The following is a 27,884-nucleotide window of genomic DNA, read 5'->3' on the forward strand; positions in this document are numbered from 1 at the left end:
ACCCTTTGTGGGGTTTTTTTTGGGTTTTTTTTGCGGTACGCAGGCCTCTCACTGTTGTGGCCTCTCCTGTTGCGGAGCACAGGCTCCGGACGCGCAGGCTCAGTGGCCATGGCTCACGGGCCCAGCCGCTCTGCGGCATGTGGGATCTTCCCAGACCGGGACACGAACCCGTGTCCCCTGCATCGGCAGGTGGACTCTCAACCACTGCGCCACCAGGGAAGCCCTGTGTTAACCCTTTGTGACCAGAGAGAACAAAAGTAGTGCCAAGGTGCCACTTCTCCTCCGATTCCTCCACTTGACCTTAACCTCCCCACTTTGGCAGAGCTCTGGGTGAAATGTATAGTTACATTTCTTTCCCATGGGTGTACTTCCTATACCCATTTATAATTCACTCCCAATCTAGCCAAGAGGCGAATGTTTATATAACATGTCATTTTATATGGAGATGTTCTCAGGGGTGATCCAGACTTGATCAAGATTCCCAGTCAAAGGTCTGACTCATCATTATATGCAATCATCTGTTTTATTTCAAAACATGTCGACACTGCATTGAGCACCAACACAGATGTGACCAAGAAACCCACAGTCCTGTCCCAGCAGGTGATGGGTCCAGTGTATGACTTGGGGTTGACTATTATTTTTCACAGTGAGAGAAAAAAAGAGAGGATAGGAAAGATGAAACGAACATTATTCCCAACTCCTGTTCAGGAATCTGAGTGATGATACAGGGGATATTTAAGAGATTTCGTAAAGTTCTTCCAAAGACCCTTCTCCCCATCAGTTGATGTTCAAATATGGAACCTGGGCTGGTGGACCAGCTGGACTTGAGCGACACTAGAGCACACTGTTTAAAATTACATCCACACATTCCTGCAAAAGACAGAGGAACAGGCCATGCCAAAGTAGACTGATAGTTTTACTTTTTCCTGTTTTATGAACCCGTACGAGTTTAGAGGCTATCAGAACTGTACAACCACAACTGTGATACAGCGTCTGCTCAGTACAAACATTTTTTGTGTAGGAGAAAGAATTCAGTTCACCTACAGGGAGAAATGTCCTGAGTTGGATGGTGCCAAGACAGAACTGTCCATTGTGACTCCACAGAAGTATGTGGGATCTCATGAAGACCAGAAATATCTTTCATTGTAAAATAGAGTCTCTAAATCCAGCTGCTTTTTAAAAATCAGTATTCCCATATCTTTCTTCCGAGGCAGAAAGTAAATGTTAGGAAACTGGCAGGTTCTCTTTCTCAAAGGCACACACAGGGGTTGGGGATCACTGTGGTTCTTGGTTCCTGGAACACCTGAGCCTCTGGCACCACTGGGCCTTCAGCAGCCTCCTCAGCACCCAGGGCTGAGATCCGCATATTCCAGAGCAAAGTAGCCAATCTGGAGGACTTGTGTCATGGGGAAGAGAGAAGGTCACCCCTTTAGCTCTGGATCCCCATCATCTGAGGGGAGCGGAAGGGGACAGGTAGAAGCAAACCTTTGTTTCATAAAGTCATCATTGCAGCAGGCAGCCAAGCACACTGCGACCCTGTCGGTGCCCTTGTTGTGAGACACAACATGCCTTCCCCAAAGTACAGACTTCTGTTTATGATCTAAAATAGATACCTTTGCAATGATTTACCCAGACCAGAGAAAGGCGGTTGCTCTTTACATATTAAGCAAGTTTAGATTTTCTACTTGATTATTCACACCAAATCAGGCTTTAAAAACAGACCCGATTAGACTGGAATGCATACGTTTCAACAGATCAGAAACTGCAAAATGCTTATGCCACTTTCTGACATAGCTTTACACCCAAGGACGTCGTTGGTATAAATATTTCCAAATTCCTTTGCGTTTTAACAACAAGAGAGAACAATCAGAACAAAGACATGATTTCAGTTTCTAACATCGATTGAATTATATTGTCTACCTTAGTTACACATCAGATGACATAGCTTTGCTCCGTTTTCTATGCATTTTAAATCATCTTATACAAAATTTATATTAAAACAATTTTTTTTTCAGAAGACAAACGCTTAGAGAAGCAAGTCTTATGAATACCCTTTCCTTCCATTACTTTTGGCAAGTGGAGGAATCACCGTGGATTTTGAGTGGAGTGGGGAAGCATTTCCACAGGTCATCTTCTCCACACGGTCAGGCATGAGGGGGAAGTCGGAAACTCTCTTTTTAAAAACATACTGGCAGGAGGGCACAATTCTTAAGCTCTTTAGGGCCTGTGAAAACAAAGAGAAAGGTGACGGTCACTTCTTTTACTGGCACTGTGACTGGTAATCCCGTAAGTCATTGTTCCTATTGTCCTTTGTCTACGTCTTCCAGTTCTGGATTAGGGGGCTCTTCTCTCCCTGCTCATCCCTCCTCCAGGCCTGGTCCTCACACCCAGGGTCAGATTCCCGGGCATTTCCAGACACATCACTCTGCAACTGTATTGCTAATTGTATCCCTGGACCCCCCAGTTGTATAGCATTTATCCTTCCCCACCCAATCATATTATCTTCCCAACAGATGGGTTTTCGTTCAAGTTCACTTAGTTGGAAAATTAAGACAAGAGGTCAAATCTGGTGAGATCTCAATGGAAGTCAACTAAAGAGCCATCTCTGGTACTTTCCTGGAAATTTATGAGGCCCCAGGTAGACACACGTTCTTCTGGGGAAGCTTCAGACGTAGTGCTTACGGAGGTTGGTGGCTTCTGAACACGACCTTTATTTGGAGGTTTCTATTAGTTCAAAGGTTGGAAATGGCTGCCCTCATTTACCTATCACACGGGCCTAAGATATTTACTTACGAGTACCTTCCTGACATTTTCCGAACAAACACAGTGATGATTCCACCAATGAATCCAATGGCTAGTAAGACCCCAACTATGATTCCAGTCAGGGTCATTGTTGACAAGCCACCTGATTGAGAAGAAAAAGAAAGCATAAGCCCCAGACAAACAATACCCAGCAATAAGCAATGCCACTGGCCCACTGTAGATAACAAATGATGTTCTATGTTGTTTCTCCTGTATTCAGTGGGAGTTGACTTAGGAAGGGAGAAATGTTGGGTTATTCTAATCTCATATTATGAATGGAAAGTTTCCTGGGTCTCAAGATCTCTCAAGCATACCACTCCTACTAGGTGGCTTCACTGTTAATTACTGGGTAGCGTTCGTGTACACACAGCTACTAAATTAGCCCCTATTTTCATTCTTAGGAATGATAAATTGTGATATGACACCGTTTTCCATAGCTGTCATTAAGTGAATAGACTCATTTGCAGTTTGCTTATTTTCAAATACAGGCTTTTCTCTCTTAAAAGAGGTTTGAAACCTATTCTCAGAAGGCTCGTATTCTGCTCCCATTGACTAGAATCCGGGAAAGAATGTAATTCATCACAAAGATTAAGTTCAAAGAGACCTTTTTTAAAACATAAGAATATTTTGGTACCAAAATCGAACCCACCTTTCTTAACTGTTGGTTTTTCTCCATCTGTTTTCCCTATAAAGAGAGAGATGTAATGATATAGAATTATTAGGATTTAGTAACTATAATTTAACAATTGGCAGAAGATGAACAAAACACAAGCAAAGAGGATAATTTCTTAAGTAAATTGGATCAGGGGAGTTTTAAGCAAGCTCTGACGTGATCTTGTTTCAAAACTATTATTATTGAATTTACGAATGCTTCTTCACACCTATGGGTCTGTAGTTCTTTTGTGGAGGTTACTTTTTTTCTCACCCACTGTAGAGAACAGTGTCAAGGAAACGGACCCATAGAGATCTTAAATAAATAGTCAAAGATTTCAGAAGTTAGGGTAACAAAAGAATCTAAGCCCCTTGATTCTTGGTCCAATCTCAAGACCATATGGAAAACTCACCCATTGTGATGAGGTCTATTTTGAAGAAACATCATTCTGAGAGCAAAATGTTTTGGAAGTTGTGGTCAAGACTGTGATTTGCCTCATGATATCAATTTCCTAGCAAAATCCAGATCTTACAGGGCACATGATTTTAATGAGAATATACCCTTTGTATTTATGGCACTATTATTGTAGGATTTCTATCTGCAGCTAAACTTAATCCAATAGTTACAATGTGAATATTCTCATTTACCAAGGATGTGAAGTTGTTTAATTATGAATACCTTCCTGCAACTAATAAAATTGTGAGTTTCTTTCAGGTAATTTTACACAATTTCTATTAAAAAATAAAGGCCTTTTGTTTTGTTTCTCCCATCAACTTCTTTGTATACTGAGTCCTTCACTCCTCTGGGTGGTAGGTGTTTATGAAGAAGTCAAGAGGCCTTGATATAATGAGACAATGGAGAGAAGTGATGCAATCAGGCCCTTCCCTAGAAACTTAGTTCACAATTTGAAAAATACCACAGATATCCAATAGCTTTCCTAATCAAAGGTGACACCAGCCAACCATCAGCTATACGATGCTTTCTTTTTCTAACGGTTGAGTTGGAAAGAAGTCATCCACTCTGTACCAAATCCATCTTCAAAAAGAAGACATCTTTTCAAGATGGCCCCAGGGTATGGGTCCTTGAACCCAGCTCTCCCTGCATGAGCTGAACTCACAGCTCTACAGCACTTACGTGGAGCTCAAGCTGATCGCGCCAACCCAGTTGGGAGACTGGGAGATGGCTGGTTTTGAAGCCTGCCCAGGACAAAGGTGTCATCCAATCAACTCCCTAAATGTTATACCTGGCTGCCAACTACCAGTAGAGACAGGTCATGTCTTTTGATTATCATGTCTTAACATGCTGCATACTGGGCTCATAACATAACATAACATTATCACCATCAATGACATCATTTGTCAGAAAATACATTACCGAAAATAAAGTTTGTGGAAGATTCATTACTAAATTAGAGTTTACTAGTCTTGTGCTCCTTAGCTCCCTCCCAGTTATACTGACTGTGATCGTGCAAGTGTGTCATACATACGAACATCATCAGCCTTGGGCGTTTCATGGGAAAGACATCTGCTGCCCTAATAAGATGACCTCTTAAAAAACCAATTGTTTATAATTACATTGTAACTCACATGTGAACATTTCTTGGAACACTGATACATGCAGTGGGAATGTGCTATAATCACAGTTTTTGTGAAAGGGTGGGGTAGGGGACAGGACAAGAGAGCAACCGTATTTTCCAGTTAATCGAGAATTTTTATTTTTAAGGAATAGGAGAAATCTCCTGATATGCTATAAAAACTAGTCAACTTGTAATGCTCCATTTTCTGCTGCTCATTAGCTGTGAACTCTTGTTACAAATGATCAATGCTTCTCCAAAATTTTGAAATGCTTTCCAATGACCAATTATCAATATATTGACGATTCTTTCCTCGCTTAGCCCTATCTGGTTCTCTCTGGTGTTTAATGTTAACCATTTCTTTAGCATCTTGGAGTAACCGTAGGCTTTATTTTCAAAGCATGTTATAAAACTTTTTTTATCTTTGTGGTAAAATACACAACATAAACTTTACTATCTTCACCATTTTTCAGCGTACTGTTTGATGGTATTAAATACATTCACACTGTTGTGCAAACATCACCACCATCCATCTCCAGAACTCCTTTTCTTTTTCTTTTCTTTTTTTTTTTTTTTTTTTTGCGGTACGCTGGCCTCTCACTGTTGTGGCCTCTCCCGTTGCGGAGCAACAGGCTCCAGACGCGCAGGCTCAGCGGCCGTGGCTCACGGGCGCAGCCGCTCCGCGGCACGTGGGATCTTCCCAGACCGGGACACGAACCCGTGTCCCCTGCATCGGCAGGCGGACTCTCAACCACTGCGCCACCAGGGAAGCCCCAGAACTCCTTTTCATCTTGCAAAACTGACACTGTACCGATTCCCCACTCCCTCCTCCCCCACAGCCCTGGCAACAACCATTCTACTTTCTGTCTCTATGATTTTGACTACTCTATGTGTCTCATCTAAGTGGAATCACACAGTGTTTGTCTTTTGGTGACTGGCTTATTCCATTTAGCCCTCGAGGTTCATCCATGTTGTAGCATGTGTGAGAATTTTCTTCCTTTAAAAGGCTGAATAATACTCCATTGTATGTATATGACACACTTTTGTTTATCCAGTCATCTGTCCATGGATAATGGGGCTGCCTCCACGTTTTAGCTACCGTGTCTACTGCTGCTGTGAACATGGGTGTACAAATATAACGCATTCAAAAAATCTTCAGAAGTGCTACAGAGTTTTTAAAACCAGATTGGCGATTGGGTCTGGAAATGCATATTAAACAGTAAGGAATAACTTTCTAGGTGTTCAGCTGTGCAACTGGTTTCGGGAACCACGGCTTTAGGGAAGGTCCTTATGTTTGCTTTCATTTAAAGATGAAAACACCTAACTATATAAAATGATTATAGAAAATTGCTTGAGTTAGCAAGCTTTCATTGCAGTTATTAGAGGATTAGTTCCTTTTCTCTTCCACTCCTATCTACTACAAAGTAAGGTATAGTTTAAAAATATCCCAAACAACTCAATTTCTCTTAAGAAAGTTCTGGAAATAGGAGGCTCTTTCCCTCCTGCTAAGTTGTAATGGCAATGATCTTTCCTCATGCTCATTAGTGATGGTCTAAACCTCATAATAATGACAAAGACTCAAAGTTGCCCTAAAGAGTTTCACCTCATGGGGTCCCATTCACTTTGCTGCAGGTACCAACTGAGAATCACAAGCACAACCCCAAATCCCGGTAAGACTGGTTTAGCGTAGATTCTTGCTTCATTGTGTACAGACATGACTCAGTGTAAGGTGGTAACCGTTAGCATAGAATCTACTAAGATTTACATAGGTTGGCTTACGTTTTACGCTTTTGGGTGTCAACACAAAGCTCTTAGTGTGGCATGATATCAGGTGAGGGTCAGCAACATGACACCCATAGCTATCTAACTTGCCCCTGTGGAGGCATTATCACTAGTTGTCATATAAGGTTAGAAAGCTGTGGTCAGCAAACCAATAAATAAAAATTCTGAAATTCGTATTTCACAGAAAGCTTGGTTCAAACTTAGGGCTTGCATTCCAATATGTGCCCCGTTGATTATTATATTCGTTCCTGGATTTTCCGGAATACACTGATTATGCAAAAGAAGATCAACCCCTACTGGGGTGTCTGGTTTTCTTACCCGGGGCCGGACGAGTTGCCACATTCGGGGTTGTGGTGCTCTGGCTTTGTCCTTGGGAGTGGGCTGTGCTTTCCGCAGTTGGCCGGTCCTCTTTGTGATCCTCTGTTATGCTCTTGGCTCTTGTCGGCATCTATTGGAGATGTAAATGAGGCAAAACAGAAATAAAACCTAATGCTTTATACTCTGCCTTATAACAGAAATGGATTTAAGGTGGCATAAATGTATAAGCTATATGATGACCTGAATTTAAAGTGGAAACAAGAAAACAAACATAAAGAAACAACAAGAATGGGGATAGGAGTAAAATCCTGAAGTAAATGCCAAATGTTTAGCACGCTGACTTCCTAAGGTCTAAACTCTTCAGAAAACACTGGGGCACGAGGCATTAATTCTTTCTCTTCCTTGAACTTGAATGGCACTCTTCCCCTGTAACATTTATTTGGCACATACGATGTTGTATTATTTTTAATGCCCTTCCTTCCCCAATTAGAGTGATAGTTAGCCTTTACTAAGAGCTTATTATTTGCCAGGCCCTCTAAATACCTTCTCATATACACCACAAAAACCCCTAAGTAAATTCTATTATTAGCCCTATAGTATGAATCAGGCTTAGAGAGATCGGATAATACGCCCAAGCTCACAGAGCTAACAAGCAACAGAACAAGACTTGGAAATGGTTCTGCTGACTCCAAAGTTCATGCCACGGTAGCATTCGACAAATATGCTGGAGAGCACAGGCAACAAAAACAAACATAGATCAACGGGACTACATCAAACTTAAAATTTTGTGCATCAAAGGACACAACCAACCAGAGGGAAAAGGCAACCTATGGAATGGGAGAAAATATTTGCAAATCATATACTTTAATATCTGATTAAAGTATATAGAACTCCTACAACTCAATGACAAAAAAATCAAATAACTTGACTTAAAAAAATGGGCAAAAGGACTTGACTTCCAGTCTTTTTTTTTTTTTTTTGGCTGTGCCGCACAGCATGCAGGATCTAAGTTCCCTGACCAGGGATCAAACCCATGCCTCCTGCAGTGGAAACACAGACTCCTAACCACTGGACCACCAGGGAGTTCCCTGGGCAAAAGGACTTGAGTAGACACATCCCCAAATATGATACGCAAGGGCCAAAAACATACAAAAGATGCTTAATATCACTAATCATCAGGGAAAAGCAAATCAAAACCACAATGAGATTATTGCCTCACACCTGTTAGGATGGCTACTATCAAAAGAGCAGAAAATAACACGTTGGCAAGGATGTGGAGAAACTGGAACCACTGTGCACTGTTGGTAGAACGGTTGCAATCACTACGGAAAATAGAATGGAGGTCCTTAGAAAAATTAAAAATAGAACTACCATATGATCCAGCAATCCCACTTCTGGGTGTACACCCAAAAGAATTAAAAGCAGGGTCTGGAAGAGAGATTTGCACAGCCGTGTTCATAGCAGCACTATTCACAATAGCCAAGAGTTAGAAGCAATCCAAACAGATGAAGAAAATGTGGTACATACAATGGAATATTATTCAACCTCAAAAGGAAAAAAATTCTTACACATGCTACCATATGGATGAACACTGGGGACATTATGTTCAAGCATGCTGAAATAAGTCAGTCACAAAATATCATTGCGTGTGATCACATACATATAATAAGTAACCTTGCATGTGATCACATACATATAATAAATATCCCTGCATGTGATCACATACATGTAATAAATATCCCTGCATGTGATCACATACATATAAGTAACCTTGCATGTGATCACATACATATAATAAATATCCCTGCATGTGATCACATACATGTAATAAATATCCCTGCATGTGATCACATACACATAATAAATATCCCTGCATGTGATCACATACATGTAATAAATATCCCTGCATGTGCTCACTCACCAGAGCTGTCAAGCCAGCAGACTTATGGGGCTCTCCACTGGCACTTGGGGTCGTTATGGAATCTTCCATACCCAGGGTCGTCTTGCTATTTTCCACACCTGTAGTCATGTCATCTTCTGGCCGGACCGTGCTGGCTGAAAAGGAAAGACTGAGTCAGACCTCAACGTGGAAATCATGTGGGCAGACCTAACTGGCCAGCTTCAGTCAGATTATTTTCTTTTCATTTCTTTTGGGTATTTTTTCTTTTTAGGGGGCTTGTCATTCTGGCTTAACACAAACCATTCTACATACATACAACTGCCTGGTTATCTCCATTGTAAAAGAAAGGAAGATGGGCATATAAAAAGGTGAAGCAGGCAGCCCCTCCCTGGTATCCCACTGAGGTATGCTGGATGGGGAGTGTACACTTTGCCTTTTCAATAATGAACCTGATTCTTCCTGGTGCCATTTCATACAATGAATTAATGCATTTGGGTCAATAGAATATCGTTTAGACCTAGAAGAATAACATGGAAAGATTTCTAAAAATGCTAATTAGCAGGCTCTAACCCACCTACTGAATCAGAATGTCCAAAAGCAGGGCCTCCTTCTTTTTAAAATCAATCTCACTGTCCATTTAGTTTTGAGATTGCTGTCTGCTTAATGATTAGAATCACTGCCTCTGACCACAGACCTCACAGACGACACAGAGTTCAACCTCTTCCTTTACGGTTGGGGTTATCGCCTGCAGGGGAGATCAGTAATGTACTTAAGGATGCCGAGATAACCAATAGAACCTTCTAGTGCACCCAGAGCTGTACTAAAGAGAGACCTCACAGCCCCTGATTCTGGCTTTTCTGCATTAGCACTAGATGAATGACCCTGTGTGCCGATGAGAAAGGTTTCCAGAGGAGGAGGGGATGGGTGGGGTGAGATTGCAGGTTGAATTCCAGGACTCGGGAGAGAACTAGAAGTGGCCTCTTCACCCTCTACCGCAATGATCGGAGCTAATCCTGACCTAGTAGGAGCACCATCTCAACTCATCAAATAACCCTTTTCACAAGTTAAAGCAAATCTGACTCATTGGTCATGGGTTCCCTCTCCAGACTCGAGTGGCTCTGGAAGAAATTCCATGACTAACTGCAGTTGCAAAATAAGTGAGCACACAGCCCAGGAGCAAGAGCGACGGGGTGCTTGGGGACTTATGTGCTTAACTGAAGGGCAGATGTTCATATCTAGACAGTGCCTAAGTGAGCAATCTGGCCCTTGCCTTAAGATTCCTTATTCTTCCCATGCTTAGATGGCTCACCCAAAGTCACAGCTAATAAATATCTGATCACAGCTTTTTTGCTATGCAGAGAGGAAGGAAACCTCTAGAGTAAATTCTCTTGTTCCGTGAGCCTTCTTTTTGCACTGAGGGTCCTAATCCAGTGTTGCCAATCGACGTTCTGGATGAGGCTCCTGAGCATATGCATTTATTTTTCATCTGGGGTGGGGGGAAAAGCTTTCACTAGTTAGCAATAACTGAATACCTCAGTGCCTGCAAAGGGGTCGCCTCCCTTTTTGGCTGGTTGCTGGGGGCTCCTGCTAAGGATTTATGACCATGATCTCAGCAAATGTTGAATGTATTTTTTTTTTGTTTTGGCTCCGTTGGGTCTTCTTTGCTGCGCTCGGGTTTTCTCTAGCAGTGGGGGTTGGTGGCTTCTCTTGTTGTGGGGCACGAGCTCTAGGTGCGCGGGCTGCAGTAGCTGTGGCACGCGGGCTCAGTAGTTGTGGCGCATGGGCTTCAGTAGTGTGGCTCGCAGGCTCAGTAGTTGTGGCTCACGGGCTCAGTAGTTGTGGCTCATGGGCTCAGTAGTTGTGGCGTACGGGTTTAGTTGCTCCGCGGCATGTGGGATCTTCCTGGACCAGGGCTCGAACCCGTGTCCCACGTATTGGCAGGCGGATTCTTAACCACTGCGCCACCAGGGAAGTCCCAAATGTTGACTGTAGTTATCAAGCTCAAGGGGGAATATCCCTTTGCTAGGCAAGCAGTCTTTATTAAAAAACTAAGCATCCTATTTTCTTTTCTTCCACTCCTGGTTTGAACTCAGTTAACAGACCATCCACTTAAAAAATGTTTTCTGGAGTGTTCAGCAAAATCACTTACTATATGGCATCCTCTAACTTTAAAAAGCAAAATAAAACCACCCTTGCTTTAAACAAATTAAGTACTGAATGAAGTTAGTTTGAATTCTTTCATAGAATGTTCAGTTCATTGAAAGCGTAACTTGATAAAAATTCCTTCTTGTTCTTTTCTACTCTTGGCCCACAGACCCAAGGACTAAAATTGCTCTGAATAGACAAAGGACATTTTATGAATGACACTCATGATTAAGAGGCATTTCTTTTGTCTCACTGCCCTGGAGTTCTTTTTGCTCCATGGGAAAGTTGATCTTTAACAAGAGATGCTCAATTCTCCCTCTCATTATTTCAGCTGAAGGCTTTCCTGGGTGAAGGGTTCCTACGAGCCCAGCTGCTGAGTTTCCAGCCAGCATTTGACATCCTTTTCTCTTGAATGGTGAAATTCAAATCATGTATTGATGCCTTTGCTCCCCAATCCTTTTTTTCTTCCTAAGACACGTGTGTGCACAGGTAACACGCACAACTGTTTATATAAGTGCAGCGATGAACCTACAATAACAGAGTCTGTTCTGGAGCGGTGTTCCCTTATGCTCACATGAACACCTTTTTCCTGCCACACCCAGCCTCCTCCAGCCTGCTGGTCAGAACCAATGGAAGTTTCCAAATACAGCTGTAAGGCATCCATTTGCTTTGGAATTTGTGTGTATGTGTTATTCTTTAAAAAGGTACTACCTCTAAGAAGATGATGTGATAATTTGATTTGATCTTAAGGTTTCTAAGTTTGAGAACAAATGAGCACTGAAGAGATGCTTATTGGGATAAAAGTGTTAATTATGAATAATTTTTATCTTAGCATTAAAGTCTAATAGCTCCGAAGAAATTATTCTAGTTTCCATACATTTATGGGATGGCATTTCTTTTAAAATATTTTAGAATTTGGATGGAATATTAAATCACACTCTTACTGTGATTGCCTTGCAACAGTCCCAAATTCTTGATTAAAAGCCTTTGTGTAAGTGTTTTCAGTTTTGTGGTTTTATTTACACTTCTCTGATTTGTGCTGGTGAGTTGTTCCATCTGTTTGCTGGCCGATAGGAGTGTCTTCTCTTGTGACCATTTTTCTCTTATGGTATTCACCTTTTTTTTATAATTTTTAAGTGCTCTTTATGCCTTAAGAATGTATTCTTTGGAATAGATGCTACAATCTTTTTTTTTTTTTTTTTTTTTTTTTTTTTTTTTACTAATTGGCATGTCTCTCTGTGAGTGGCAAGGTCCCTCACTAGTCTAACTTATTAAGCTTGTTTTGTCCCTCTGATGTCACACTTACCAACCCTTCCTCAAGATTATGTAAATTTCATCTATATTTTCCTTAAGGTTCTTTCTATTTGTCTTGTGTTCATCTCAAAGTGTGATGTAAAATGGGAATATAAATGTGATTTTCCCCCAAGGATTAAACTGTCATTGCAATAATTCCTCTTTTCCTCTCTGCTTCAAAACTAGCTCTCATTGAGACAAATGGTTTCTTCCAAATACTGTGTCAGGGTATTGGGAGAAACATTTAGCACAAGGACCAGCCTAAACGACCTGGGCACTGCCATCTGCCCCCATGCCCCCTGCATTCCGCCCTCTGTCTGCAGACTCTTTCCAGAACTGATTCCTAAAGCTGTGTTCCCCTCGCCACCATCTCCCTCTTCCTCTTCACATCAGCTGACCGCCACTGAGCTATTCTGTGCCAGGGATGTAGTTAGAATAAAACAGGGTGCAGAGAGCAAGCACAAGGAGAGGGTGCCACACTCGAACAGAAGTGCACTGAGGTCTTTCTGAGTCATAGGTTCTGCTGAGGGCAGGAGGTACAGCATTACAACACACCCTCTCTCCCATTTGTTCAGCAATGCAGGGTTTACGTGACGTCTTCAGGCTGACTTTATATCACAGGGTGGGTTGCATTGGGCATTTTTGTCCTCATTGATCAGATGAGGAAGGTGAGGTTGACAGAGGCCCTCCTTGACCAAACCTTAGTGAGGCTCCTCTGAGCCCGCTTCTCAATGAGACCATGGCCTTGGGCTTCCGTGTCCATCACTGCAGAGTCCAGTTTCAGCAAGAACCCAGCTAAGTTCAGGTTAGAGACAATCTCTCGACCCCTCGATATGTGATCAAGTTCCCCATCTCCCACCTTTGATGTCTAAGTCCCTGGACTGCCTTTAGCAAGAATCCTGTTAGGCCAGTTTAGCAAGAAGCCCCCTACCCTTGAGGTCTCTTCTTCATAATTTTCTATCCACTGCCCCTCACTCTGCTCCTTGGCCACAAATCCCCAGCTGTCCTTACTGTATTTGAAGTTGAGCCCCATCTCTCTCCCCTACGGCAATAGTCTTGAATAAAGTTTTGCAGCTGCTTGAACGAGTGCCAGAAAAACTTTCTTTAACAAGGTCAGAAGTTAAACGATTTGCCAAGTCGGCCTGGTCAGTGATGGATGCAAAGCCAAGTGTTTTCCCTGCTCATTGGCCCCCAAGACGCTTTGCTGACTCTATGGCAGCTGTTGCCTGGAAAATGCCCACCCGTCCTGGGTTCTGTCATCCTTCCTCTTCACCCCCACCCTCATCCTCCCTTAAATTATAATCCTGTAAAGAAGACGTGGCACATATATACAATGGAATATTACTCAGCCATAAAAAGGAACGAAATTGGGTCATTTGCAGTGAGGTGGACGGACCTAGAGTCTGTCATACAGAGTGAAGTAAGTCAGGAAGAGAAAAACAAATACCGTATGCTAACACATATATATGGAATCTAAAAAAAAAAAAAAAGGTTCTGAAGAACCTAGGGGCAGGACAGGAATAAAGACGCAGACGTAAAGAATGGACTTGAGGACACAGGGAGGGGGAAGGGTAAGCTGGGACGAAGTGAGAGAGTGGCATGGACATGTATACACTACCAAACGTAAAATAGATAGCTAGTGGGAAGCAGCCGCATAGCACAGGGAGATCAGCTCGGTGCTTTGTGACTACCTAGAGGGGTGGGATAGGGAGGGTGGGAGGGAGACGCAAGAGGGAGGGGATATGGGGATAATGTATGCATATAGCTGATTCACTTTGTTATAAAGCAGAAACTAACACACCATTGTAAAGCAATTATACTCCAATAAAGATGTTAAAAGAAGATTAACATAAGATTACATTAACAATGAAAAATGTAAATTATGTACCCAAATAAATTGAATGACAGTATCCAATGTCTTCATAAAAAAAAAAATTATAATCCTGGTTGTCGGAAGCAGTTGCTTCCTTGGGCATCTCACCTCCTCTTATGAAATCCCATCCGTTAGAATCCCCCAATCAAGTTATTTAGTGACTACAACCTCTATTTCCTCAAATGAGTCCCCTTCTCGGACTAGGCACCCAGAAGTGGCAGGTTAGAAGTCAGGTGTGAACTGCCTTACAAAGGCTGTATTGCTCAGAGCAGAGGTTCTCTTGCTTCTACAAACAAAGGCAGCAGCAACGATGGAGACTGGAGCTTTCCCGAGGTTCACCTCTATCTCCTTGAATATTTACTGCACACCTACTATATGCTGGGCCCCATTCTGGGCACTGGAGACAGAGGCGTGAACCAGGTGAGGTCTCCACTCTCGTGGATTTGGGTACCGTTGTGGTGGAGTACGGGTGCTCACAACAAGCAGACAAAGAGAAAATCTCAAGATAGAGCTCCTGCACCCCGCCCCCCCCTTCAGATCCCTGCTCACAGGGTACTTTCTCCGTAGGCCTTCCTGACCACCCATGGAGATCAGAAGCCCCCTCCCCACACACTAATATTAGTGAATATTTGTATATTCACTGATCGACTGTCCCACTAGAACATAAGCTCAGTAAAGGCTGTTTCACCTCAACGTCCCCATTGCCTACGATACTGGCACAGGGGAGGCACTCAGTACGTATTTGTTGAATGACTGAGTGATCTCCAGGTAGGTGAAGAGCTGGTCTAACTAACCCTGAAGCCCAGAATGAGCTTGGAGCACCACACACTCCAGAAACAGGGTGATCAGTGTGGCTGGATGGTAAGAAAATGAGACCCGGGAGGTGTGGAGGGCCAGTCTGGTGGAACTCTGTAAGGAAGGGGTCTTGATTTCAACTGGAGTAGAAAGGAAGCCAGGAGATGATCTGAGTGGGGGCAGGACATAACCCCAGTCCCAGGAACCACTCTTAGTGCCATGGAATAGATGTGGGTGTCGGGTATGGTGCTGGCGTCAGACGGAAGCTGAAAGATCACTTAGACTGTTGTCCAGGCAGAAGTGGGTGGTGTTTGCACCAGGACAGAGCAGTGGGAAGGGAAAGAACTGGACAGGTAATGGCTGGAAAGCATCTTAAGTCATTACCCCAACAATCAGAAATAAATATGAAACCTCAGCGGCAAGACTTCATTTTACCATTTGCTGCAGCTCTGTGGATAACAACATTTATTTTATTTTTTTTAAGTCTTTTATTGAATTTGCTACAATTTTGCTTTTTTTCTGTGGTACGCGGGCCTCTCACTGTTGTGGCCTTTCCTGTTGTGGAGCACAGGCTCCGGACGCGCAGGCTCAGCGGCCATGGCTCACGGGCCCAGCCGCTCCGCGGCATGTGGGATCTTCCTGGACCGGGGCACGAACCCGCGTCCCCTGCATCGGCAGGCGGACTCCCAACCACTGCGCCATGGGAAGCCCTTGCTTCTATTTTATGGGTTTTGGGGTTTGTTTTGGTTTTTTGGCCGTGAGGCACGCAGGATCTTTGCTCCCCGACCAGGGATCGAACCCTCACCCCCTGCATTAGAAGGCACAGTCCTAACCATTGGACCACCAGGGAAGTCCTGATAACCACATTTAGAGTATGAATCGGTGAACTGAAAAGAGAAGGATGTTCCCATATGATGCTGAGTCCTTTACTGGATTTCACCTTGTTTTATCAGGACAGCCACAGAAGTCTCCTACATAAGTTTAGGTAGAGCCTCTGCCCCATTTCCATCTCCACATAAGGAAGAAGTTCCCTGTGGTCCTCTTTCTGCTGACCTGAAGCTTCAGAATCCAACAGCTGGAGATTAAAGTGGGAAAGTTGATTTTAAAAGAAGTCAAGCTGAGTTACCCCCAGGGTTTCAAAGAAAACGGGTGGTGTTAGCCAGTAGATTAAGGCACCTTTCATGCTGTCTGGATTTTCCAGCATCTTGAGCTGCTCCAGCATCTAAATGCACAAATAACCCTTTGAAGATGGATGACTGCACGGCCTTGGAATGATTTTTGTGGCCGTCGAGAAGTAGAATGCTCTTTTTCTTTTCTTGCAACATCCTAGGAAGTTCTGAATTTTCCCTGTAGGAGAAACTGTAAGATAACTGACAAACAAATAATCCCAATTAAATTTGGGAGAATGTAATGCTTTTAGAGGGAGGTCAAAACATCTACTTAGAAAACAAAACCAAAAATGCCTGCTTCTGTTTCTTTGCCCAGACACTGGCTTTTAGACATTACTTTTTCCATGTCTCAAAACTGTGCTCAGAAGCCTGAAAATAAACACACCCCAAACTGCAGAGGGGTGTCAACCTCCAACGTTTTCCAACATTCTGCAGACCACCCACTGTGATCACCGAGATAGTCAGATCTTTGTACAGCCTTTCATCTCCATTCAAGACATCCCCAATTTAGCTGTTTGATGGTACTCCTTTCGTGGGTTTCTGCAGCCGGAAGAAAGGTGTTCGGACTTTGCTTTTATTTACCACACCTTTCGAGTGACCCCTCTGGTCCCATAGGCTGGCCCACATCCTCACTTGTACAGAAGCCTTTCTGTGGAATATCGAAAGCCATTGGCCGACCCAGACCCTCAACTCCTGGCAGACCCCGGGTTGTGGTCAATACAATCACTGATGTGGCCTGTGGGCTTCCCCACCTACCTCCACCCCTTCCAAGGATCCTGGTAAATTGCTTACTGGATCACAGTTTGGCCGTGGAGAATCTAGGCAACTCCTAGAAGTCTGGCCACACCACTCAGTACCCCACAGGAACACATGTGCTCTTAATTTTCCTCCAGGCAGTACAGTACAGCCTCCAGTCCACAGAGTCCCATATTCCCCATGCCTGGCACCATGGTTAAGTATTTAGCAGATGTTTGCTGAGTGACTGACTGAATGAGTACACTTACAGCCAAGTAGGAGATTTCTTTTGAGTTCTCCCTTTCCTTATAATATTCCTACCACCGTCCGCCCTGCTTCACCCAAGAATTGTTAAATGTCTTCCCCTGATGAAAGAGACAGCAGAGCTGAAAACAGGACACTTCCCCTATGAGGATGGACTTTGCTGCTCTGCCGTTTGATTTTTAATGAGCAGCAGCCTGTCCACTCATTGCATCCGGTCCTGTCAGTCCCTGCAGGATGAGGCCGAGACTGCCCGCTGTCGGCATCGGGGATGTGTGCCTCTCCCAGAAAAAATCAAGAGAAACGTGTCAAGCCTGCAGAGATCAGACAAGTGTCACTAGTTCCTCTAGAGAAATCAGAAGAAATGCTACCCATTAAGACTTGGAGCAGCGAACATCCCCTGGCTTCAGAGAAGGGGAGGTTATGCTCAATGCCCCGAGGGGCATTTTTCTTTGACCCCTCTGGGTCACCTCCCAAAGCTGGAGGCAGCGTTCTGAAACTCTCTGCTGCTGAACATGGCAATAAAGAAAGGAGAGGGGCCAGAGATGGCTGGGGACTCCTGTTTCATTTCAGAAGCAAGGACTCACACCACTCACTGGCAGGTGGAAGGCGCAGGACACGCAGTCCATAAGACAGGTCTCCCAACCACATCCATTCTCTTCCCTTCGATGGGGGAAAAGGAATTGGGACCTAGTGTGTACCCTTCACAAATCTTCGCCATCAATCTCCACGACGATCCACGCGGTAGGTATTTTAATAATGGCGACTATTTTATAGGAGAATGTGCACAACATTTGTGCCAAGCGCTCTCTTTTGATCTTCACAAAAGCCTTGCAGACTGACATCATCCTCATTTTGTAAATGAGGATGGTGGAGCTGAGAGTAATCTACCCATGTAGCCAGCAAGGGGTGATGCAGGGCTTACACATCAAGATCTGTCAGACTCCAAAGAAATCCCCAGCTCTAACCACTCCGTTACACAGCCTTTATGTGTATTGGTTACTTTTCCACAGCTCCCACTCATTCTCCTCCCCCACTCATCTCCATCACTGCCCACCCAAACCCTACGTACTTTTCACGGCCCAGGGAAAACACCTCTTTCTTCAGAGCCCACTCGCACCCTCCCGAGGTGCCAGGAGAAAGTAATCTCCTCTAAATTAGTGTAGGGCTTGATAACACGGCATTCACGACTTTCTCCCTACTAAGCATTTATCAATTTATCAAACTTCTTGAGGGCAGCATTCCTTTCTGCTGTAAGTCTATGGCCCAGCCGCTAGCAGTCTCTGATAACTGAATGAATGAATATTTACACTTTTCAGGACTCAGGAGAATGAATCAACTTACCCACTCACCCCAAACTCAAAGAGGGCTCAGGACCCGTCAAATGCCAAAACTCGAGGCTGTTGGTTACAACCTCAACGAAGATTACTCAACCTGGGGAGAGGTTTCTCTCTTGACCAAGAGCGGAATGTTCTCAGTAAAAAGAGGAAATGAGTTCACAGTTTTGTGGACTGGAAACAACACCTCTGTAATAACTTTTCTGGAACCTGGCAGGGGCCGCAGTCCTGCATCAAGAGGCCACCTCCTAGGGTGGACCGCTTAGTACCTGAATAACCAAACAACTAAAGCGGGCTTTAGAAGCGCTGGCCTGGAGCACAGCATCTCAATGGGATGATCGGGTGTTTGGGAAACACTCACCATCTGCTCGGAAACTGAGCTTGTGATTCACGCAGGGCTGTCAGCTGAGCAGGCCCTGATTTTGCAACAGTGAAAAGAGAAGCCCCTTCGGCTCTGACCTCACCCTCCACCCATGCACAGACATCCTCCACAGACAGTCCAGCTGTGAGCCCAGGAGGATGGGGCCCTACAGGAATGTACAGTATGTAGCTGTGTTTCCACTATCTGTCCTTGGCCTTGAGCCTAAGCCTGTTTCTTCTGAGCCTCCTTGCCATCCTTCTCCCTTGTTCCCATGAACGGGGAATTCAGGCAGCAAACTTTGTGTCCAGGGCTTATTTCTGATGCCATTTTAGTTGCGATCTCCCCAGGTACCCATCAGATACATCAGATTGGATGTCTTACTTATACCTCAAACTCACTGCATCTATAAGACAATGCATAACCTCCTGTTCATTCTCATCACATTGGTTCCTAATCTCTCATCCCTCCAATCTGATTTCTATCACCTGCCTTCTTGTCATTCCTGCCAAACGGATTGGGCCACTGTGTTTCTTCCCTCTTCCTCCTGCCAGATGTTTACCACGTACCAACCATATGTCTTTTTTTTTTTTTTTTGCGGTACGCGGGCCTCTCACTGTTGTGGCCTTTCCTGTTGTGGAGCACAGGCTCCGGACGCGCAGGCTCAGCGGCCATGACTTACGGGCCCAGCCGCTCTGTGGCATGTGGGATCTTCCCGGACCAGGGCACGAACCCGTGTCCCCTGCATTGGCAGGCGGACTCTCAACCACTGAGCCACCAGGGAAGCCCCCCATATGTTCTTTTAAGCACTGAATAAGACGGGTCCTGCTCTCTTCTCTAAAGAGCAAGAGATGTACACAAATAATTAAAATACAGTGATAAGAATAGCCAAAGTGATCTTGGAAAAGAACAAAGAGAAGGACTCACACTTCCCAATTTCAGAACTTACTACAAAACTACAGTAATCAAAACCATGTGGTACCAGCATAAGGAGAGATGTATATAGATCAATGCAATAGAACTGAGAGTCCAGAAATAAACCCACACTTTTATGGGCAATTGATTTTGACAAGGGTACCAAGATAATTCAGTGGAGAGAACTGTCTTTTCAACAAAATGGTGCTGAGACCACTAGATATCTTCATGCAAAAGAATGGCATTGGACCTCTATTTCACACCATGATTAATTCATTAAAAATTAATTTCAAATGATCAATGATGTCAGCGTAAGAGTTAAAACTATACAGCTGTTGGAAGAAAACATAAGAGTAAATATTTGTGACCTTGGATTAGGCAACGGCTTCCTAGACAAGACACCAACAGTACAGGCAACAAAAGAAAAAAACAGATAAATCGGACATCGTCAAAATTTTTAAAAAATTGTGCTTCAGTGGATGCTATCAAGAGATTGAAAAGCCAGCTCACAGAATGGGAGGAATATTTGCAATTCGTACGTCTGATAAAGGTCTAGTATCCAGGATACACACAGAATTCAACAATAAAAAATGACAACCCAATTTTAAAATGAGCAAAAGAGACAAATAGATATTTCTCCGAAGAAGATACATAAATGGCCTTTAAACACATGAAAAGAAGTGCAATGTCATTCGTCATTAGGGGAATGCAAATCAAAATTATAATGAGATACCACTCCACACACACCAGGATGGCTACTATTTAAAAAAAAAACCACTCAACCAAATGGAAAATAACAAGTGTTGGCAAGGATGTGGAGAAATTGGAACCTTTCTGCGTTGTTGGAGGAATGTAAAATGGTGCAGCTGCTTTGGAAAACACTTTGGCAGTTCCTCAAAAAGTTAAACATAGAGTTACCATAAGACCTGGCAATTCTACTCCTAGGGACATACTTGAGAGAAATGAAAACATATGTCCACACAAAGACTTGTACATGAATGTTCATAGCAGCATTATTCAGAGTAGCCCCAAAATGGAAACAACCCAAATGTCCATCAATGGGTGAATGGCTAAACAAAATGCAGTATAGCCATATCATAGAATATTATTCTGCCATAAAAAGGAATAAAATTCGAACTCGTGCTACAACGTGGATGAACCTCGAAAACACCATGCTAAGTGAAAGCCAGACACAAAAGACCACATATTGTATGATGACATTTATATGAAATACCTAAAATGGGCAAACCCATAAAGACAGAAGGCAGATTAGTGGTTGCTAGGGGGTGAGGGAGGGGGACATGGGAGCAGCTGCTAATGGTGTGGGGCTTTGGAGGAGGGGGTGATGAAAATATTCTAATAGTGACAGTGGCGATGGTTGTACAACTCTCTGAATATACTAAAACCACTGGATTGTTTAACGTAGAGGGGTAATTTTATGCCATGAGAATTACATATCAATAAAACATTTTAAAGCAGTGATGAGTGGTGTAAGAGGTGAATAAGAAGACATCAGAAAATGTGGAAAGAATAAGAAGAAATCTGGAGATACTGAGCTACAAGTCTTGCTGGCTCTTATTCCCCCAAATCTGGTCTCATTCCCCCTTCTTCTGTAACCACGCTTAGTCTCTTTATCTCCTGACTCTCCCCCTCCCCCAAGACTAGTCCCATAAACTAGATTCAATCCCATATGGTGTCCTTGTCATTAAGTTTTCTTCTGGCAATCACTATTCATGGCCCGATCTGCTCCCATTTGCCTATTGCCTACAGAAAAAGGTCTACCTCCCACTCAACACGGACTCAGCCTTCTCCCTGATTTCCAGCCCTCCCCAACTCATGACTCCATGACACCCACGACTCCAGACAGCCTTCATGGCTTTTCCCAGCCCTGGGTGCCTGCCCACACCTCTTCCCACACAAACTCCAGGTTGTTCTAATTTCCGCACATTTTTCCAAGCAGTCTTTCTTGCCAGGATTGCCCTTCCCTGCCACCCTGCCCAACCAACTCCACCATTTTTCACAGCCAAGATCAAGTCCCATCTTCCCCACAAGGGTTTTTCCAGCTCCTGAAGCCCACAAGAATCTCATCTCCAGACTAGCAGCAGGTAATGTTGTGTGCCACGCAGCACATGACTTTTGTGTTGCCTTGTCTGTATACACCACACACACATCTGCCTTGCCTCTCTGTGTGAGCTGCAGCCCCACTGTATGATTCCGTTCTAACTCTTAAAGTTCCTAATAATATGTGTGCTCTATAAATGTTTAAGGGAACAGGGGTTATGTCCTTTAGTTAGGTACCCCAACGTCAGTCTAGTTCTTCAATCTGAATTATGTATCCAACAAATAACAAGTGGACTTACTGCTGTAAAAGTTACTTGAAATCAACCTGCTGACATCTCTGAGTGTCCTTGGCGGCCACAAACCTAAGCATAGCTGGCTGTTGTGCTGAATGTTTAGGGGTGTGGGCTCTGGGGTTGAGCTGCCTGAAGTGAAGTCTCACCATTGCTATTTTCTAGCTCTGTGTCTGTGTGTAAGTGACTGAAGCTCTCTGAGCCTCTTTACCCATCTGTAAAATACAAATAGTTCCTACCTTGTAGGTCTGTTGTGTGGATTAAATGCAATAGGGCTTGGAAGGTGCTTGACACTAAGCACTCAGTAACTGTTAGCTGTTATTATACAGTTACTGCTACGAATACCACCCATGCAGAATCTAGTTCCTTTCGTTTTACAGATTCAGAAATTTAATCTTATTATAGGGTGATCTAGCTCCGATGAAACTGTTTCACCCTAGCCAAGCTCATAAGAGGGCAGGAAGTCAAATAGCTTATTTAGAATGGGAAATAGTTCCCCAATGCTTTCTACCCATATTTGCTATTCAAGGCGTGCCCTTCTCAAGAGTGAAATACCTGAAATGCTGTCTGGTGCAGATAGAACAAAGTCTGGGGTGAAGCAATTGGGTGGAATACATTTCCAGACTGTGAAAGGACAGGGATCCCTAATTCACAGGAGCCCTACAGCCACCAGATAAGACATCTTGCATACTAGCTGTTAGCAAGGATAACGTTTGCCTGGCCTGACTCACAAAGAAGTTAGTAAGTAAATATTTGTTAAATAAATGCATTCCTTGGGTAAGGCAGGTTTCACGTCATCTAGTCCTTATTCCTTTCCCCTCCCTGTCTAGATTCTAGGCAAACAGACTCCCTTCTCCTCTGGGCAGGATACCATTCACTGGATCACAGCTTTGCTTGTATTAACTGAGTTTTACTCACCCAGATGGAGACAGCGTGATGAATTACAGGAAATACTTCGTTCTCATCAGTAATATGTTGACGCATCTTCTAGTGGCCCTTCCCTACTTCCCACCTATATTCCATATAACTGTCATTCCCCTGCCTGCTACAAATGTAACAATGACAACGATTACCTCCCCCGCTCCGGGGGAGGGACCTCAGTGACCTCTCTCTACTGCCTGGAGCCCTGGAAGCCCTGACCCTCTGGACAGAGGTCGAGAGCACACCTTCCTCCGGAAAGGTGATTATCCTATTGGTAGGTTTGTTGTTTTGGGGGTGTTTTTTCTCCCTGCATAAAATTTAGTGTTGCCCTGACAATTTCAGTTTGCAGCTCCTCAGACAACTAGGTGAATGAGATGGGCAGGTCTGCAAATTTTCCCTCTGAACTTAGCTCGATTCCCCTCAAAGAATTAAACCCATCTCCTCTGAGCAATTCCCGAGGCAAAGACACTCGGCCAGACGAAAAGGCGGGAGAGCCCAACCATCCCTACCTGTTGAAGCTCGAGGGAATGCTTGCCACGGACCAGCCGCCATGAGCAGGCTGGTTGGTGGGCACTGGGGTGAGACAGAGGGAAGGAAACAGCCACCTCATTTTCCTGCCTTGGAGAAAGTTGGCAGAATTCCAGTTGTTCCCTAACCCGGCTCCATCTCAGAGCCCTCAGATAAAATGCCTGATCACTTTCCTTTCCCAAAAAGTTTTAAGACATCAGTAGGGAAAGATTCAGAACTCCAATCAAAAGGTGCTTTTATCTCCTGCCCACCCCACGGGAATCCTAAGACTTATCTCAGTAACCCACCCGTTCCCCCCAATCATTTGATTCTCTTCCAGCAAAACACTCTCACTGGATATTTCTTTGGAATATCCAAGGAATGGCAGGTTCCTTGGAGAGCCTTACAGGATCTGATTTAGCTTTTCTCAAGTGAGTTTCAAAAGGGTACTGCCAAGTATGTGAGCCTTTTCTCTCTCTACATCCTCCCCTGTAATATTTCCACAAGTGGCAACCTGGCATGCCTGCTCTTAGAAGCCAGAAATATGACAAATATTCAGATAAGCCCGTGGAATTTAAAGCACACGTTCGTCATTTTGCTGGTGAGGACTGAAGTGCATGCTTTTCGCTAGGTGCGCCTCCCCCGAAAGTGCTTAGAGTTCAAATCCAGCACTTCAGGAGATGATGAATTACTATTTGGGGAATGACCTAATGAATCCTATTTTAAGGTACTGTGACATCTTCATGTTTAAAGGAGTATTATGGTAAGTATTAAATGTAAAGAACTTTTTATACCTTAAAAATTTTTGTTTTCACGTTTAAGGAGTTTAAAGCAAGGTTAACCTTTAATTTCAAGTTCAACCTTCTCCTTTTTTTTCAGTGTGTAATGTAGCAAAAAGAAGCTTGAGGTTTGGAGTTAGGCCCATTTTTTGAATCCCAGTTCTGGCATATTCTGAAGATAATAATGTATAATTCAAGGCCTTGTGATGATTAAATGAGGGAACTGTGACATTCCTAGCACATGGTGGGGGATGGGAAAGGGAGAGAGGTGGTGTCCTTCCTACTTGGCCACACCATCCAGTCACTCCAAGGTTTGGGGTCTCTGTAATTCTCGGTATAGAGTTACTCACTCGCCTCTCATTATGGAGGCCAGAGGAACGAGAAGGGGCTGTGTACCTCTGCTCAGCCTGGGTTCCTCCCTATTTGCCGTGTCCCAACTTAGCCTTCTTATGCTTGGATACTTTTTAAAAATGTGCTTTTCTATATTAAATGTTATCTGGGATCTCATACGTCAGAGGAATGGATAGCCTCCCTCACGAAGGCTCTAACAGACCTGAGATGCTTTAAGTGCAACAAAAACTCTTAGCAACTCGTGAAGGTTTCCGAGCATCCGAAACTGGCAAGAGTTTTAGGGAAATTTGTTCACCGCATGATTAATCCTGAGCGGACTGGTCCCGGAAAAGCACATGTGGGTTTTCAGCAAGCAGCAGCCCTCAGAATTTCACAAAACAAACGACCTCATGAAGAGGCCCGTGTACGTGTTTTGGATGAAAGTTCAGAGTGAGGGTAGGGCCTGACAAAGGAGGAAAATGCCAGATGTGTGGACAGCAGAGCTCCTTTGAATCCACTAACATCCCAAGAGACAACACGTGGGACCAGATTATACAACTGAACCAGATTATAACACTAGATGAGGGAAGCCCAGTGGGGAGTAGACTTCTATGACAAGGATAATAAAATTCATCACCATAATTACCCCCAGCCCAGCTCCCCAACAAGAGCCCACAATGGCTCAGCTCAAAGAAGTTATTCATCCATATTCAAGTTGCCTCACTCATTATGCTCAGACAAAACCTCCTTCTGGGCCTCAAATCCTCGCCAGCAACCCAGCAACTCTGCATTGACACACAGCCCCCGGGGAGGGGTCCGGGGACGCTTCTGTCTTTAGCAATCGAGTTGCTAGTACTAGGGGTGGCTGGTTTTTTTCAGACAAGGTTTACCACTTCTTTTTAGGAGTACCTTTGATATTCGGGACTGTCTTTAAGATAATTACGGCTAACCCTTCCCTGGGAGAAAACAGAGGATGCCGCCCAGCGGCCGTCTTTCCTGGGCAGAGCTGGGATGCAGCTCAGTTTGGGGGCCTCCCACACCTGGCCCCGCTGAGCACAAAATGTTGTCATTTGCACACTGTCTTGCCAAAAAGGAAATGTAACTGAAACGCAGAGCCATGTATATCGCCCTGGAGAGAGAAGTTCCAAAGATAGGACTGCCACGAATAGCTCCCAGCCCTGCAAAGAGAGCAGCTCAGTTTCCCCGAAGCAGACGGGCCCGGCAGAGAGTAACAGACCGTATATCACTTCCCTAGGGCTGGGTATAATTGTCTTTGTGTGGCGTCCTCCCTCAAACCCCTCCCTTCAAGCAGGATTCTTCTGGCACCAGGCTTACCTCCATCCTCAATTTGGAAAATGAAAAAGAGTTTCATTTCCTCAACCTCCAACTCCAAAGATCACAAGTTAGCTTACAACGCCTTGGGCCACTATTCAGTGAGCAACTACCGTGGTACCAGATATTGTTTGGCCCTCGGGATCAAGGCGAAGACATAGCTGTGTCCACGGGAGCTTATACTCTACTGTGGAAATGGATGAAAAATAAAAACCCAAGAAAAAGTAAACACTGACCAATGTGCATGGATGCCAGAAACACAGCACACTGAGCCAGGAAGAGGCAAGATGAGAAGATGTAAGAGAAAGAGGAAAAGGGGAGGAGATGATGGCAGGCAGAGCTCCCATCCACAGATCCAGCGGAGTGAAGGTCTAGGGAGTCACCAACACTCAGTCATTGGCGCTCTTGGCCAAGTTTGACACATGGCCCCGAAGGAACTTAAACCTAAATGTTCAAGATAGGCCTCCACGCACTCAGGACCCTCCCCTTCGGTCCTTTCGACACACACTATCCTCTCTACAGAGGATAACGGAGGCCTCTTCCAATGGGTCTCCGCTGATAGGGTCCTGGGTGTGTCCAGCGTACCCTCCTACAGGGTATAAGACCTGGCAGACCCCCAGAGGGAGACAGTCGCAGCACAGGGGAATTCCACCCCCAGCCCCTGTCCCTCCCGATTCCTCGGGGTCAGTTTCTTCTGAGGCCATGGGCGGTCCTCCGATACACAGCCCTGTAGGAAAGCCCAGCGCCGCCAGTGGAAGGCTCCTGGCGGCTACCCTTCCACTCTATCTCTCAGGAGCCGTCAGGGGGTGGGCCGCCACCGAGGGAGACCCCCTCTGCTCCACACCTGCTGCCTGTGGATTCGGGATCTCCTCCTGGCACCCCGCTCAGCTCTTCCTCTGCGACCTGGCACCAGCAAAGCCGCTGTCTCTCGTTCTCCCGGGTCCTCCGGACTCGTGCGCACACGTACACGGCCAACTCCCCTCTGCTCTCCCGGGCAACCTCAAATACCAGGCCCGGGCATTCCCGCAAGTCCCAGCTCGCTCGTCCCCACCAGCAGCTGCAGGGAGCCCCGCCTGCTGGGTCTTACCATCTGCCAGGACCCAGAGCGATGCGCGTCCCAAAACGAAGAACAGAACTGGCACCTTCCACATTTTCTTAGTTGACTTGTTCTTTGCGGGGCCGAGCAGCTCGTTTCTGTGCTGGGGGAAGATTATGAAACAGCCAGAGGTCCTCGCTTGATGGAGCGAGAGACTGGGGGCTGGAAAATGCGGGGAGCAGAAGTCCCAGCGCGGGAGGGGTCCCCGAGTTCCTTCGCCCGCAGCGTCAGCCGAAGGATCAAACTTTGCAGTTGGGAACTTTCGGATCAGAGTCGGCATTTATCTCTCCCGACGAGGGCGAGGGCGGGGACAGCCCGCGCGGTAAGGTGGTCCCAGTTCGGGGCTCCCTAGGACCGCCCCCTGCCTCTGTTTGGCCAGCACGAAAACGATGACCTCAGGCCAGGTTTAAAGTTACAGGGCCGCGGCTGCGGGGCGCTGCCGGCACGCGCGGAGGGCCCGAGCCCGGCAACATAGGCTTTTATTCTGTTCCCCGATAGGAGGGAAAGGGGGCGCAGGCAATAAGCGATTTTTTTCTTTTGGTAATTTTTAAACATCATTAGTCTCTTTTTTAAGAGTAAGGCACAAGATTAGGTTTTTCTTCTTAGAAGTAAACTGTTCCTTGTGTAGCCAGTCATTTTAGAACCAAGCAAGGGATTGTT

General features: G+C 44.8%; 1 protein-coding gene across 3 annotated transcripts; it reads right to left on the reverse strand.

The window, feature by feature from the left end:
- Positions 1–903: 903 nt before the first annotated feature.
- On the reverse strand, positions 904–27,641 carry PDPN (podoplanin). Of its 3 annotated transcripts, none has more exons than XM_070046808.1 (6): positions 27,216–27,641; positions 9,049–9,182; positions 7,128–7,257; positions 3,452–3,487; positions 2,790–2,905; positions 904–2,224 (listed from the first exon to the last, which is right to left on the reverse strand). In XM_070046808.1, the coding sequence occupies exons 1-5, from the start codon at positions 27,502–27,504 to the stop codon at positions 2,790–2,792; spliced, it is 705 nt and encodes a 234-aa protein (XP_069902909.1). In that variant the 5' UTR covers positions 27,505–27,641; the 3' UTR covers positions 904–2,224. The 3 variants fall into 3 exon arrangements, with proteins under 3 accessions (XP_069902909.1, XP_030733803.1, XP_030733821.1); XM_030877943.3 differs by having other exon boundaries at positions 2,794–2,905; positions 27,216–27,640; XM_030877961.3 differs by having other exon boundaries at positions 2,800–2,905; positions 27,216–27,638.
- Between the last annotated feature and the right edge of the window lie 243 nt (positions 27,642–27,884).

Source organism: Globicephala melas, chromosome 1 (assembly GCF_963455315.2).
Source record: "Globicephala melas chromosome 1, mGloMel1.2, whole genome shotgun sequence".
In the NCBI taxonomy this organism is placed as follows: domain Eukaryota; kingdom Metazoa; phylum Chordata; class Mammalia; order Artiodactyla; family Delphinidae; genus Globicephala; species Globicephala melas.